The sequence below is a fragment of the Boleophthalmus pectinirostris genome, unplaced genomic scaffold (assembly GCF_026225935.1).
Source record: "Boleophthalmus pectinirostris isolate CB_2022bp ecotype Guang Dong unplaced genomic scaffold, ASM2622593v1 HiC_scaffold_12, whole genome shotgun sequence".
Lineage (NCBI taxonomy): Eukaryota > Metazoa > Chordata > Actinopteri > Gobiiformes > Gobiidae > Boleophthalmus > Boleophthalmus pectinirostris.
Window position 1 is genome coordinate 9,984,630 of NW_026571018.1, and position 12,488 is coordinate 9,997,117.

The window sequence follows — 12,488 nt, forward strand, 5'->3', positions numbered from 1 at the left end:
GGGTATTCCCTTTGTTTTTGTTTTGTTTGGTAATTCCACTCATTGCCGGACACTAAACCAGGTCTGAACCAGGTCTAAAACCAGGACTAAAACCAGGTCTAAACCAGGACTAAACCAGGACTGAACCAGGACTAAAACCAGGACTAAAACCAGGTCTAAAAGGACTAAACCAGGTCTAAAACCAGGTCTAACCAGGACTAAAACCAGGTCTAAAACCAGGACTAAACCAGGACTAAACCAGGTCTAAACCAGGTCTAAACCAGGACTAAACCAGGTTTAAAACAGGACTAAACCAGATCTAAACCAGAACTAAACCAGGTCTAAACCAGGTCTAAAACAGCATTTAACAGGACTAAATCATGCTGCATGGACCATGTCTCCTCTTCTTCTATCAATAATATTTTTTATACGGTTAAATAAAGACTGGGCTTTTTTAATTGTCTTTTAGCAGAGTTATGTGAAGATTTCCTCGTCTTTGCTTCTCTACAGCAAATCAAGTAATCCAAAGTATTCAGATTACATTACTCACTTTAAGTTAATTTAAAGGATTACATTACAAACTACATCTTGGGGTATGTAATCTGTAATCTGTAGGGGATTACATTTTAACAGTAACCTTCCCAACACTGATGGCAATTTATGTCATTTTCAACGCTCTCATACCATTCAGATTAATTCCTCAATCATCTTTTTATCACAATTAATCTGATTTCAGCAGGACCCAAACAGTTTACATAACTGTTCTATTTCACTCACCTCCTGAAGCGGCTAGTGTCAGGTCATTGGTCTCCTCTTCATATGTGTACAGCGCCCTGCAAAAAACACACAAAACCGCTTTAGTGATTCGATATGATACTCGATACACGGCTCACGATATTATCACAACGTGGTGACACATGTGATACTCGATATTATGCTCATGATACTCTGTGATATGCTGCTGTTTTTGAAGAACCAGATATATTTTAGCAACAATATGTTTTCGATAAACCACTTCTTGTTCAAGTTCATATAAAATACTCTGTTTTAATCATCACAACAGCACCAAGAAGCATTTCTTTCCACAATATAAGCAACAAAACTGTATTGCGGTCATTGAAAAATTGCTAAAAGAACCAAATAATACTCTTGCCGATACATCGATACATCAACGATACTCCACCACCAAACTTAGTGTCACCACATATTGATATTTTGATATTTTTGCACATTCCTTTGCAGCACACATTACAATAATAGGATATTTTGTTCCCCTTATCCCTTTATGTTTGCTTATGTAGGGTAGGAATGGACTGATATGAATATTTTTGAGCCGATACCTATATCCAATATCTGTGGGGTCGATAACCAATATTGCCGATACCGATATTTAGCCCACAGCAAGGCCTATAAATGTATCTTAAGTTAAAGTTGATCACTAATTAATTAACTTCTTCAAAATTCTGTAAAAGTTATACATTTGTAAATATTAAAAACAGTCAAATAACACTCTTTTATTCCATTTTACGCATGAATCTGTTCCAAAAGGGCACTCAGGGGCATCAGCATCGAGTATCGGCATCGAGCAGAAACAGGACACAGGCTAAACAATATGATCTGGTTTTACTGTAGTTATGATCAGTTTGCGTCATGACCCTTGAACCCAAATGACCCCGGGAACCATAAAGGTCGCGTCATACTTTTTCATGAATAATAATAATCCTCGATAATCTACAGTGCGCTGGTCCGGATTATAATCTCAGGATTAAAGAGTCAGTCGGACTAACCTCCCGTCCGGAAATAATCATAAAGAAACCTTATGGAAGATTTGATGGACAGAATCAGATTATAAAACGAATGCAGGCCGTATGTTTGACGTTTTACTGCAGAATATTAAAGGAGACGTATCGTGCTTGTGTCTGCTCTGAACACAAATGCCCCCCAAAAGAAAATCATATTCTGCAGATTAAAAAATGCAGGTAGAGAAATATTCAGCCGAAAACTGTAATCGAGTAGCAGAAAGAAAGTTTGAAATGAGCGAGAAACTTGTGAGGGACTGGCAAAAAGCAGAGGACACTTGCGGGCTAAAAGATAGATGGCCACAGCTAAAAGAACAAGTTCACAAATGGTTGTCCAGGTATTTGCCAAAGTGATAAATATAAATGACTTTGCAGGAGTAGCTACTTGGTGTTACTGCTTCATACACGCAATCGCCTTTATCAGAACGCAAACAACAATGTACCAAAAACTGGCAGCAGACTTCCAAGCCAAGGTCAACAGTTTGTTGAAAAAAAAAAGAGTTGAAATGTTTGTTCTCATTCTCTGATTTTATAAAATAGAAATTGTATAAAATCTTTATTGCCTTCAAACCAAAAAAATAAATTAAAAAAATGCAATCGCCCCATTACAATAAATCTTGTGACAGGACCACGCAGACCAAGATGCATACTTTGCCATTTATTTAAGAAATAAGAGCACTTAGTGAAGATTTTTCAATTGTTACGAACACAGTCGACCATTTTGACTCACTACACTCTAGCAAAGTTTGGACCGATCAAAATGGATGGAGCGTGTGTTTGCCGGAAAACAAAGTTCCTATTGGACACTCTACTGGACGTCATCATGTATATGATCGGTCTGGAAGAGTTAAAACAAACACCTGTAAAAAAAGCAGTGCAGCTTCAGTCCATGCATGAGGTAAAATGATACAATAAGATTATTTGTAATTCCAGATTATCTTAAACCGATCAGAGTCAACCAAAGGACCGTATGTGGCCCCGGAGCTGAACAATGCCCAAGTCTGGTCTATGTTTTTATTTTTTATTTTTTTTGTAGTGCTGCAAAACTACAACTACTACAGTTACTACTACAGTTACTACTACTACTACTAATAATAATAATGCATCAGTTTTATATAGTGCTTTTTTGGACACTCGAAGATGCTTTACAGAGCATTATTCATTTACTTCATACCTGGTGGTGGTAAGATACTGTAGACACAGCTGCCCTGGGGCAGATGGACAGAAGCGAGGCTGCCAATCTGCGCCATCGGCCCCTCCGACCACCACCATCTCACACACACACCACTTTCATATTAGGCAATGAGGGTGAAGTGTCTTGCCTAAGGACACAACAACAGTTTTTAAGGCTGGTGCTGCACTGTGGCTCCTGGAATTCCCAGTGTCTCCCATCTAAGTACTAACCAGGACCAGCCCTGCTGAGCTTCTGAGATCTGACGGGATCAGGCTTTGACAAGCCAGTAAGGCCACTACAACTACTACTACTACCACTACTTCTAAATACTTTAATACCTTTACTTAAATAGATATTTTCATCTGATACTTTTACTTGAGTAACTTTTTTCTCCTGTATCTGTACTTTTACTTAGCAAGACTGAGCACTTCATTCATCGCTGCTCAAACTCATGTGAATGAAACAAAACACAACTGCAGCTCTGTTTTTGACGAGGAAACTACATTATAACTTGACTTAACTCTCACAAGGGTCAGTTTGGTGTAATGTCGGACCTTTAGAAGTGAATTTTCTGTCCTGTGGTTCTTTAAAAATCTGAAGCAGAGCGTGGGCAGCTCAGACACGAATGTTAATCCAGAGTCGTCAGAAAGACACCTCTGTTAGGGCACAAACACACACACACACAAACACACAACAAACACACACACACACACACAAACACACACACACACACAGACACAGAGCCCTGGGGGAGAGAGAGAGATGCTGAGTAGATGCAGGGGGGGGGGGGGGGGGGGCTGTTGCTATGGTAACGGCAATGTAGGGGGGGTCTCCGTGGTAACAGCGTACACCCCCCCTCCCTCCATCAGCAGCATCACTAACGTTTAAAGCACCTGAGGGACGTAGTAGTCGTAGTAGCAAATGTAGTAAGACGGAAGAACAAGAGACAGAGGAAGAGGCAGAGAAAGAGGAAGAAGAAAGAAGAAAAGAAGAAGAAAGAAAGAAGGTAAAAAAAAAAGAAGAAGAGGCAGAAGAAGTAGAGGAAGAAGGAAAGAAGACAAAAAGAGGAAGGAAGAAAGAAGGGGAAGAAAAGCAGGAAAGAAGAAAGAAGAGGAAGAAAAGCAGGAAAGAAGAAAGAAAGAAGAAGAAAAGAAGGTAAAAGAAGAGGAAGAAGAAAAAAGAAAGAAGGAAGAAGAACAAGATAAAGAAGAGGAAGAGGCAGAAGAAGTAGAAAAAGAGGAATAAGGAAAGAAGAAGAAAGGAGGAAGAAGAAGGTAAAAGAAGAGGAAGAAAGAAGGAAGAATAAGAAGGTAAAAGAAGAAGAAAAAAGGAAAAAGAATAAGAAGGTAAAAGAAGAAGAAGAAGAAGAAGAGGCAGAAGAAGTAGAGAAAGATGAAGAAGGAAAGAAGGAAGAAGAAGGTAAACGAAAAAGAAGAAGAGAAGGAACAGGAAGAAAGAACAAGAAGGAAGAATAAATACTTGTACTGTTACTTGAAAAAAATAGAAGAAAGAAAAAGAAGTCGAAGAAGTGGAAGAAGAAGTTGAAGAAAGAATTTCAAATGCATTTTAAAAGTATTACAAACGTTGTATTTGTATTGTATTTGTTAAATAGTAATGTATGAATATTATTTTTGGAATAAATACTATATAAAAAAGAAGAAAGCAAGAAGAGGCAGAAGAAGAGGAGGAAGAGAAAGAAGAAAGATGAAGGAAGGAAAGAAGAAGAAAAATGTTAGTTTTGGTACTGAATAAAAGCTTGTTAGACTTTAATCTGAGCTTTATTTCAACAGAATCGGACTAAAAAGAGCTTGGAACTAAAACAGATGAGCTGATTTGTGCTTCAACAAGTCCCACACTCATAAAATGATCATCATAAGATAACCCTAACTCGAGCACTCTCACATTTTTGTTGAAAATCTAACTCTTAAACAGGACCATGAACTCTTGGATCCATCATCAAATTTACAGTTTGAATCCATTTTGTATTTCTTCTTGTATAGAGGCTTTGCACCGTCACGTGACCCCTACAGCAACGGTAACTACGCCGCCATGACACCGGGCACACTGTCATTGACTTCAGCAGCATCGGAGAAACATGGGCAGGTTTTGTTGTGTATTTGGTTGTTCTAGACGCTCTGAAAGGGATAAAACAATTTGTTTCTTCACCGTTCCTCTGGAAATGACTCATCAGGAGCTAAAACAAGGGAATTATCGGAAAAAAAAAACCGAGAATTATGGCTAGAGAACATAAACCGCGAAGAGATTTCCTGTGGTACCATCAAGACACACTCATGTCACTTTCATCAAGGTATTTTCTATTTAAATTGTTTCATAGTTTATTTAATGAGAGAAGCACATTTACTGAACTAAAATTTAAAAAGAAAACATTTGCAGTGTGAGTGACAGTAGAAACTGTATCTTCCAACACACATATAAACATGTCACTCGTCGTAGGACCCATGTTTTCTTTATTGTCTTGTTTATCCACAACTCTGTCTTCTAGAATTAATCGCTTTTTGCGAGTGGATCTTTCTAATGTTCGCGAGGATCTTTTCATGTCCGATTCTTTCGGCTCACAGACTCTTCGACTCGTGCGCCATGTTGATCATAGGAGCCCAATGTGGGTTTGTTGAATCGTAAACTACTGCGGGTTTTCCTGGATAAATTAATTAAATTTTTGTTCAGTAAATGTGCTTCTCTCATTAAATAAGCTATGAAACAATTTAAATAACAAATACCTTGATGAAACTTCAGGTGTCTTGATGGTACCATAGGAAATCTCTTCGTGGTTTATTTTTGCTAACTATAATCCGCATCTTTTTTCCGATAATTCCTTTTTTTGAGCTCCTGATGAGTAATATCTAGAGGAACAGTGAAGAAACTAATCATTTTATCCCTTTCAGAGCATCTAGAACAACCAAATACACAACAAAACCTGCCCATGTTTCTCCGATGCTGCTGAAGTCAGTGACATAGTGTGTCCGGTGTCATGGCGGCGTAGTTACCGTTGCTATAGGGGTCACGTGACGGTGCAAAGCCTCTATTTTATCTCAAAGAGCTCATATTAAACTATTGTACATGTTTTAAGGTTGTTTCCTCATTACACACAGACCCGGAGTTGTGTTTTGTTTCATTCACACACGTTTAATTAACGCACAAACCCTGCAGATTTAAGCTGAGTGCTCCTCTCAAACAGAAAACACGCTGTTCCACCTTGTGATGTCATGTGGTGATACAGGAAGTGCTCCACTCACTGTATTTTTAAACTCCATACACGTTCCCGAGAATCATTTGGATAATTTCGGCCCTGGAATTGCCAATCTATACTGAACAAATAAAAGTAAAAGGATCTGTTAACTTGAAAACTAACCACTTCATGACATCACAAGGTGGAACAGACCATTTTGAGCTTTGGAGATGTAACAATAAACATGTGTGATTGAAACAAAACACAACTCCAAGTCTGTTTGTGACGAGAAAACAACATTATAAACATGACTTAAAGCTCACAAGAATTAATTTTGGACCTTTAAAACTTGCTTATGTCTGCAGAAAGATTCCACCATAGAAACACAAGTACAACCCCCCCAAGCGTGACGTCAGCTCAGAGTCTAACAGCTGCAATAAAACCCCGGTCCTTCCACTCGACTCTTTCTTTCAGAGGTTGGCGCTGACTCATTGTTCCGTGACTGAGTGATTTTGAGCAGCTCCAAACTCGACTCAGCGGATTCAGCTCCACCAAAAAACCCCCAAACCACGACTCAGCCTTTTCAGACCCAAACCAGGACTACAGCCGGAGGACGGGGCTTAAACGGCGAACACGGGGCTAATCCAGGGTCAGATATGGGACTTTGTGAATTATGGAGGTGTTGGAATCCAAATTAAACAGACTCTTGTGAGGTTTAAACGTGTTATAATCGTCGTTTACTCGTCAAAAACAAAAACAGACCCGGAGTTGTGTTTTGTTTCATTCACACGTGTTTGAGAAACGCTTTATTATTCGTATGTCTATATCTGCAAAGCTCCAAATGCTCTAGTCCAATTTGTGATGTCATGAAGTTCAGTCCTCAGTTCAGTCCTGATTCAGTCCTGGCTCAGTCCTGTTTTAGTCCTGGTTTAGACTTGGTTTAGTCCTGGTTTGGTCCTGGTTCAGTTCTGGTTTAGTCCTGGTTCAGTTCTGGTTTAGTCCTGGTTCAGTTCTGGTTTAGTCCTGGTTCAGTTCTGGTTTAGTCCTGGCTCAGTTTGGGTTTAGACCTAGTTCAGTCGTGGTTTAGTTCTCAGTTCAGTCCTGGTTTAGTCCTGGTTCAGTTTTGGTTTAGACCTGGTTTAGTCCTGGTTCAGTCCTGGTTTAGTTCTCAGTTCCGTCCTGGTTCAGTCCTGGTTCAGTCCAGGTTTAGTCCAGGTTTAGTCCTGGTTTAGTCCTGGTTTAGTCCTGGTTTAGTCCTGGTTTAGTCCTGGTTTAGTCCTGGTTTAGTCCTGGTTTAGTCCTGGTTCAGTCCTGGTTTAGTTCCTGGTTCAGTCCTGGTTTAGTTCTGGTTCAGTCCTGTTTTAGTCCTGGTTCAGTCCTGGTTCAGTCCTGGTTCAGTCCAGGTTTAGTCCTGGTTTAGTCCTGTTCAGTCCAGTGTTCAGTCCAGGTTTAGTCCAGGTTTAGTCCAGGTTTAGTCGGGTTTAGTCCTGGTTTAGTCCTGGTTTAGTCCTGGTTCAGTCCAGGTTTAGTCCTGGTTCAGTCCAGGTTTAGTCCAGGTTTAGTCCAGGTTTAGTCCAGGTTTAGACCTTTACTCTTTTACTAACCCAGAGTCATTCTTTATTTATATTTTACTGAGGCCATTAAAAGAATATTCATCATAAAACGTCTCCCACAATCGCTCAGATATATTTTCTGACTCTACCTTGACTCTTTTTTATTCGTCTGAAAATTCAAAAAGCAGCTGTTTTCTTTTTATTCCTGGAACGAAACCCAATATTTATCCTTTGGCTCGGAGACGCTGGACTCCTCTGGGTTCAAAACGTCCGCCGGGAGCCGAGTCAATGGAGCGCGGTTTGGGAGCAACGGGCAGTAAATACACGAGCACGGCATTGTGGGTAAAGAAAAAAAAAAAAAAAAGAGCAATGCATCATGGGTAGAGACCGGCAGACAGAGAGAAAGCGATGGCAGGATTTGTGGTCTTGAATTGAAAAAAAAAAAAAAAAAGTGATGATCTAATGGTGGAGATATGAGAGGGGGAGGCAGAGGGGATTATGGGTAATACAGGGACGGGAGGGTCTGGGTGGAGAAACAAACTGATCTGTCATTACAAAACAGGTTTTATCTTCCACATTTTTAATATTTTGTGTAGTTTTACATTTTTATTTACACATTTTAAAGCAATCATGTTGATCTATTTTCTGGTCTAGGTGAGGTTAGATTATTTTGCTTTCTTCACAGTGTTGGGAGTAACATGTTATAAATGGGTCTGATCAAGTGGTAACAGAGGGAAACGGGCAGATTTTTGACATTCAAATGTCTCTTATTCAGAAACTAGAGGGACTATTGAAATAAGTAAAGTATCAGAATGTAGGAAAGAGTTACACTCCAACAGGGTAAAGTTAAACCTGTGATATTCTTTCAAGTTGTTGACAAAAATTTTAAAACTCATGTCGGTAACGGAGGGAATGAAATATGCAGCACTTTTTGGGCAATAAATCCAAACAGTGATAACTCTTGGTTCTCACTTACATATCCTTAACAAACTGGTTTGAATATTTGCTTCATATAGTTTTCTACCATATGGTTCAAGATTAGGTTGAAAAACCTCTTACTTTTTGAGTCATGAGATTTTTTATTAAAAAAGGTCATGGTAACGGAGGGAAAAGTAACGGAGGGAAAATTGTGCAAACAAGTAGAAGGTGCAGGATTTTGCATAATTTGTCGCTTTTTTCTTCCAAATACTTTAATATTACTTCAAAATGAAAGGAAACTATTTCTATAAAATATGTCAGTCCTTCCAAGCAAATTTTTATCATTTTAAATACTTTTTTTTTTTTTTTTTTTAAATCCTGTACCTTCATCAACAGTTCAAAGATGGAATAACACAAGATATGATGAAATACATCCATTTATTTACATGATTTGCAGGTCTTTGAAATTTGGGAAATAATTTTTTGTTCCATGTTTCATACATGGTCTGTTTAAAACATATGTAACTTTAGAACCAAAAATGGTACAGAAAAAAGGTCAACAGTTTCATAAACTAGAGTACATATGTATCTGTTGAATACATTTTTATATCAGATGCATTAACTTGAATTTTTGGCCTTGCTGTTTACTTCTGCTTGACCGGGCCCAAAAGTAACAAATTACCGTAATCCGTTGCTTTTTGCTGTAACGCAGTAATGTTCGGCAGTACATGGAAAAAATGTTAGTATTTTACTCGGTTGTTGTCTTCATGGGGGAAAAAGTTAAGAGAACTTCCACTGGCACTTTAAGCAAAACTGCTTCAAAGCGAAGAAAGTGGGTAGGATTTTTAAAACAGTATTTTCAAGTTCTAAACTGGAGTCACTGTCTTTTACTTGTTTTGTGGTGGAAGTGTATTTACGGGTCTCTGCACATTTACCAAAACAGATGTCCATCGTGACAAACACAAATGGATTTGTGCACTTTTATTAGGTAAACTTCAGCCCACATATCGCAGTAGAGCAGCTCTTTGTGGACATGTGGATTAGTTTTTGCTTCGTGTTTCCTCTTGTCCTTGTTGAAATTTAGTTATTACACAAATCTAAACAGAAATGTCGACCCAAACCAGAAACAATAGTGAATCCGAGAAAGACACATCAGCAGCTCTGTCAGTCTGAACGACATTAATATACCATGAGCAGGATCCTATAATGGCCTCTCCAGAGACACCAGAGTACACACAGTACACAAAGTACACACTGGAGTACACAATAAAGTACACAGCATGTGGTAGTGCAGAACAGCAGACTGTAAAGAGGAGCTGAGGTCAAAGAGAAAACTGCTTTGATATTGACCAAAGCAAGGCCAAGTACACAGGTCCAGTACAGGTACACAATTTAATCCTGGTGTAGTCCTGGTTCAGTACTGATTTAGTCCTGCTTTAGTCCAGGTTTAGCCCTGGCATAGACCTGGTTTAGACCTGGTTTAGGTCTTGTTTAGTCCTGGTTTTAGTCCTGGTTTAGTCCTGGTTTAGCTCTGGTATAGACCTGGTATAGACCTGGTATAGACCTGGTTTAGACCTGGTTTAGGTCTCGTTTAGCCCTGGTTTTAGTCCTGGTTTAGTTCTGGTTTAGTCCTGGTTTAGTTCTGGTTTAGCCCTGGTTTAGACCTGCTTTAGTCCTGGTTTAGCCCTGGTTTAGACCTGGTTTAGACCTGCTTTAGTCCTGGTTTAGCCCTGGTTTAGACCTGGTTTAGCCTGCTTTAGACCTGCTTTAGTCCTGGTTTAGCCCTGGTTTAGACCTGGTTTAGACCTGGTTTAAACCTGGTTTAAGTCCTGGTTTTAGTCCTGGTTTTAGTCCTGGTTTAGACCTGGTTTAGGTCTCGGTTAGCCCTGGTTTAGATCTGGTTTAGACCTGGTTCAATATTGATTTAGTCTTAGTTTAGTTCTGGTTTAGTCCTGGTTTAGACCTGGTTTAGACCTGGTTTAGACCTGGTTTAGACCTGGTTCAGTATTGATTTAGTCTTAGTTTAGGTCTGGTTTAGTCCTGGTTTAGTCCTGGTTTAGACCTGGTTTAGACCTGGTTCAGTATTGATTTAGTCTTAGTTTAGGTCTGGTTTAGTCCTGGTTTATTCCTGGTTTTCATCCTAGTTCAGTCCAGGTTCAGTCCTGATTTAGTCCCGGTTTAGTCCTGGTTCAGGCTTATTTTAATCCTAGTTTAGACCTGGTTTACACTTGGTTTAGTCTTGGTCTAGTCCTGATTCAGTCCTGGTTCAGTCCTGGTTCAGTCCTGCGTCAGTCCTAGTTTAGACTTGGTTCAGTCCTGGTTCAGTCCTCGTTCAGTTGTTTCAGATTGTAATTCCGTGACTGAAATCATCCAAACTATTTCTGTGATTCTGGCGTATTCCGGTCGGATCTAGTTTGCGTGCGTTTGTCCTTTGGTGGTGGAAGGATACAGGGGAGGAGATGGAGGTGAAGCGGAGGGCAGACTTCACTTTAAATCAGTGTTATAACGCCATAAAGGCCCACTGCTCCGACGGACAAAAGCACAGACACAAACAAACGCAAAAATCAATGTGCTGCAGGGTGAAGTCAGGAGCACGGAGCCCGACCGGAATAACAGAGGAATTCAGTTATGCCTAAAGATTCTGTGTTACACAAAATTTACTCTTGTGAGCTTTAGAATATTTTAACATCGTCAAAAACAAACCTGGAGTTGGATTTTCTGTTTGAGAGAAAAACTAAAGTTTAAATATGCAAGGTTTTGTGCGTTAAACATGTGAATGAAACAAAACACAACTCCAGGTCTGTTTTTGATGAGGGAACAACATTATAACATGAAATCCAGGCACTCCAAGTAAAAATAGCACGAGGAAAAGTATAGTTAAAAGGCCTTTATTCAGATGGCCAAACCCAACATGTTTCGACCATGACTGGCCTTCATCAGGGCTTATCGAGGCTTCAACTAAACCCTGATGAAGACCAGGTTGGTTGAAAGATGTTGGCTTTGGTCATCTAAATAAAGGCCTTTTAACTATACTTTTCCTCGTGCTATTTTTACTTCTTTGGAATGCCTGGATTTCATTGTGTCTAAAGTTTTGATCTTTTTCCAAGAGCACCCTCTACCTGATTGGAACATCTGCAGTAAACAGCTACATACATTTTAGTTTTTTTCCTCAACACTATCATCACCGCGGACATGACAGATGATGATAATGTGTAATGTGTATAGACAGTGTAGGAAGCTCTATGCAGAGGGGCCCGGTCAAGCAGAAGTAAACAGCAAAGCCAAAAATTCAAGTTAATGCATCTGATATAAAAATGTATTGAACAGATACATATGTACTCTAGTTTATGAAACTGTTGACCTTTCTGTACCATTTGTGGTTCTAAAATTACATATGTTTTAAACAGACCATGTATGAAACATGGAACAAAAATTATTTCCCAAATTTCAAAGACCTGCAAATGATGTAAATAAATGGATGTATTTCATCATATCTTATGTTATTCCATCTTTGAACTGTTGACGAAGGTACATGATTTTTCAAAAAAAATTTATTTAAAATGATAAAAATTTGCTTGGAAGGACTGACATATTTTATAGAAATAGTTTCCTTTCATTTTGAAGTAATATTAAAGTATTCAGAAGAAAAAAGTTGACAAATTATGTAAAATCATGCACCTTCTACTTGCACAATTTTCCCTCCGTTACTTTTCCCTCCGTTACCATGATCTTTCTTAATAAAAAATCTCATTACTCAAAAAGTAAGAGGTTTTTCAACCTAATTTTGTACCATATGGTAGAAAACTATATGAAGCAAATATTCAAACCAGTTTGTTAAGGATATGTAAGTGAGAACCACTAGTTATCACTGTTTGGAT

At 38.9% G+C, this 12,488-nt stretch overlaps 1 protein-coding gene across 1 annotated transcript in view; it reads right to left on the bottom strand.

Annotated features, from left to right (window-relative positions):
* Positions 1-12,488, bottom strand: part of dbn1 (drebrin 1) — a 148,868-nt gene that overhangs the window by 36,831 nt on the left and 99,549 nt on the right. The window contains 1 exon segment of the mRNA XM_055148518.1: positions 757-812. Within this exon segment, the coding sequence (XP_055004493.1) occupies positions 757-812 (56 nt within the window).